Genomic DNA, 4,132 nt, shown 5'->3' with positions numbered 1-4,132 from the left:
AACATCCCCACCTTTCTCAGCCTGTCTTCATATGGGAGGTGCTCCAGCCTCCTTATCATCCTCGTGGCCCTCCTCTGGACTTGCTCCAACAGCTCCATGTCCCTTTTATGTTGATGACACCAGAACTGGACACAATACTCCAAGTGAGGTCTCATGAGAGCAGAGTGAGGGGCAGGATCACCTCCTTTGACCTGCTGGTCACGCTTCTTTCGATGCAGCCCAGGATACGGTTGGTATCTGGGCTGCAAGCGCACACTGAAGCCGGCTCATGTCAAGCTTCTCATCAGCCAAGACCCCAAGTCCACAGGGCTGCTCTGAAACACTTCTTCACCCAACCTGTGGCTGTGCCTGGGATTGCCCCAAGGTGTAAGACCTTGCACTTGGCTTGGTTAAACTTCATAAGGTTGGCATCAGACCACCTCTTAAGCGTGTCAAGGTCCCTCTGGGTGGCACCCCTTCCCTCCAGCGTATCAACTGAACCACATGGCTTGGTGTTGGTAAACTTGCTGAGGGCGCCTCAATCCCACTGTCCATGTCATCAACAAAGATGTTGAACAAGACAGGTCCCGACACTGATCCCTGAGGGACACCACTCATTACTGTTTTCCAACTGGACATTGAGCCATTGACCACAATTCTTTGCATGCGGCCATCCAGCCAGTTCTTTATCCACTGAGTGGTCCATCCATCAAATTGATGTCTCTCCAATTTAGAGACAAGGATGTCATGTGGGACAGTGTCAAAAGCTTTGCACGAGTCCAGGTAGATGATTGATATCTTCAATTTCATATTCCCAGTGCAAAGAGGAATCAAGGAAATGTAGCTGTCAGTATTACTTTACAGCACTACTTGTCAATACAGAGTAAAGCTGTTCCCAAAAATGGAAGAATAGAAACAGTGACAGACTGTGCCATGATGACTTTCAAGGGCTTATAACAGTTGAACATTTAGTTGATATCTCCAACTGCTTCAAGAAAAAAATGTTGTGATAAACAGTTATCACTGACAGAGAAGATGTCTGTTTGCTCGGAAAGGTTTTCAGAAATCAACAATATTCTCCCCAGAATTTACCTCTGTTGGGTTTGTTTGTTTATTTTACACACAAAAAGGTAGACAGATCTGAAGGCAATGTCAGTTCTTGTGCCTGGCAAGTCGTGCTGTTCTGGTGGATTTCTGCAAGTCACAACAAACAGGGGTATGGAGGGAATATAGATGATCTGGATTCCTTTCTGTCTCTTCCTTAGTACTCTTTCTTCTCTGCTTTGGATCCCTGTTTCACATTTCTCCATCAGCTGCTGGCACTGATATTTCTCAGAAGGCCTTGTTCCTTGAAGTGTCTGGGAGGAGAATTCTGCTCAATCTCTGCCTACTGCATTTCTCACCCAGAAAATTCAAAATGCATTTGGAAAGTGTCTGTGAAAGGTTTTAACCGCCCTGCTAAACACTTGAGTGCTGCTTTTAGAGACTATCCATTATGTGGAGGAGGCTTCTCACAATGACCTGGGAACGTGAGACCTGAGATTGTTTCAGCAGCTGGCTCTCCTTCCTGGCACAGTGGCAGGCTGTCACGGCGCTGCCGGCTGAGCGTGGCTCACAGCCACCTCATCCCTCTGCGGCAGGCGCACTCGGGAGGCCACTGAAAATACTCCAGGCTTTTGCTGGAAAGTGCTGATTAATCAAAGCTGAGCTCTTTCGTGGGAAAGCATCTTGTATGACAAAATTCCAAAGTAACAGAGGGAAGTTTGCACTGTCAATGTGTCTAATACCTGATGGATGATCAAAACTCTGAAGACTTGCTTCTTCAAGGTCTAGGGTTCCATCGGTCCATCTGCTAGGGCTGCTGGCTAGCCAGCAACCTAGAGGGCTGTGCTCCTGGGCTCAGTTTAATTTATTTTGTGGTAGTAGAAACATCCCTTTTAAAAATCAGATTTTAACCGTGGGAAATGTCAAAAATTTTGACTTTTCAACCTGAAATAAAAGACTTCCCAGCAGAAAAGCAGTAGTAGTTTATGTTTGTCTTTGCTATGTAGGGATCTAACTTTTCCATACTTCTTAATATAGAATCATAAAATCATAGAATAGTTAGGGTTGGAAAGGACCTTAAGATCATATTTTTCCAGCCTCCATGCCATGGGCAGGGACACCTCACACTAGACCCTGTCGCCCAAGGCTCCATCTAACCTGGCCTTGAATGTGAAGCAAAAGTTCACAAATCCTGTGATACTACTGCCTCACTTCTGTTTTGCCTTGAAGCTAATGCTTAAATAGGTTAGTCAAAACCAGCTGTATGTGCTAGAGACACATCTTTCTCAAATTCTACCTAAATCCTCAAAAATTGTCTCCAATTAAAATGTGGACTCCATTAAATTATTACAGTTGACTGTCAGTCTATTATTTTATCCATTCAGCTGACTGTTATCCTTAGACCATATAGTTATAAGTTTTGCATACGATAGCTGATAAAGTAAAATCAGCTGCTTCACTGAAATGAGCTGCTTCCACCATTCTGCGGACATATACAACCATGACAAGAAAAATGAAAGCTAAATGAAGGACTGGTCAAAGGTGTGACTTTGAGTTATCAATATACAGAGTTCTGGTACCTCTTATGAAAAGACAACTACACATAAACATTTATGTGGGAAAAATGTACCTTTGGATAACGCACATTAAAATTATCAGTATCTAAACAGTAAATCAATATTGAATTGAAATTTTGTTATAAATTGAAAAGAGAATTGTAGAAATCAAAGTAATTCACTCCACACAACACCATTTTTTCATTTTCTATTTATGTTTATTTTTCAAAGGTAATGCTACAATACCTTTATCATGTACTGCAGTGTATTAGAAATGGATTAAAAATAAAACCCAGAGAACATCAAAATGACAAAGCCTAGATTCTGCAACTTTTAGAGAAGCAAAATGCTCATACACGGATGAGGCTGTTACAGGACATGTTTTTGTTTGGTTTCTTTTCACCTTTAAGTTGTCATGTATGCTAGGTATAAAAATAGGATTGATGGAGAGCTTTTGTACCATGCATATCTATACAGCAAAATTACTTAGCATATTTTTTGCAGTACCTTTTCTTCAGAGATGATACATCTGTGAATGGATTCTTGTTTCTTATATGATATCCTTCAAAAATTCACTGGCTGTGGATAGAACAACTCTCTTAAATCTTCTTTTGATATTTGTGCAAACTCCTTAAGCATTATTCTTTGCTTCAGTAGGACTCTGCGTCACACTTCTTAGTACTACAGTATCACTAGCAGTATTAGTTCAATCTTGTTATCATAGTTCATGTTATGCTGGTAATGCACTCACATTGGAAAAATAACATTTCAACAGTATTCAGTATATAGATAAATGTTATTTTGGTATGAATAGCTCAGGTGAGGGCCGAGAGAAAGTCTTGGAGACTGTGGGTCTGGGGTTAACGTCACTGGCTGCAGCACTTTCTCAGCTCTCTAATAAGACCAGTGTTGCTATTCTTTAGAACTGCCTACTAAATTTCTTTATCGGTCAGGAAAATATATTCCTTGTGACTTTTGTCTAACTTGTGTTAATATAAAGGTAATTTCTCCACTGGAAGATCAAGACAGTTTACCTAAGTACTAAGTAGTCATCTTTGATCTCTGACTTGCCTTCATTTTTCTGCTTGTCATTATGAGATGCACTATTCAGATAAGCATTTTTAATGATTACATGTTTCTTTTTAAGAAATACATTTGAGCATATCTCGAATATTAACATGGGCGTGGTAGTGGTCTTTGAGCCTGAAAGAATGCTCAGAAAGCAAGTGGTTAAAAATTTTGAGGAAGTGATGTATGAATCAGTGAAGCTTGGAAGCCACTGAAGTGATGTTTGTTGATACTTGACATTGGAAATACCAGATACAACATGGAACCTGTGGTTTAACTGTTTGTTGGCAATTCCTGTGTTAGAGAACTTCCACCTTCCTCTGATGCCTGTGATCCTTTCTTTTCCTCCCAGCACTCCCAGCTACAACTATGCACCAAATATGGATAAGCACTGGATCATGCAGTACACCGGGCCCATGCTGCCTATCCACATGGAGTTTACAAACGTCTTGCAGCGCAAAAGGCTTCAGACCCTGATGTCTGTT

At 41.2% G+C, this 4,132-nt stretch overlaps 1 protein-coding gene across 1 annotated transcript in view; it reads left to right on the top strand.

The window, feature by feature from the left end:
- Nucleotides 1-4,132, top strand: part of SULF1 (sulfatase 1) — a 120,557-nt gene that overhangs the window by 86,261 nt on the left and 30,164 nt on the right. The window contains exon 10 of the mRNA XM_010009837.1: nt 4,000-4,132. This exon is cut by the window's right edge and continues 36 nt beyond it. Coding sequence (XP_010008139.1) covers nt 4,000-4,132 — 133 coding nt within the window. The remainder of the gene's footprint in view (nt 1-3,999) is intronic.

This window comes from Nestor notabilis, unplaced genomic scaffold (assembly GCF_000696875.1).
Source record: "Nestor notabilis isolate BGI_N333 unplaced genomic scaffold, ASM69687v1 scaffold4522, whole genome shotgun sequence".
In the NCBI taxonomy this organism is placed as follows: Eukaryota; Metazoa; Chordata; class Aves; order Psittaciformes; family Psittacidae; genus Nestor; species Nestor notabilis.
The sequence above is the reverse complement of the archived record's forward strand: the minus strand, read 5'-3'. Positions and strand labels throughout refer to the sequence as shown.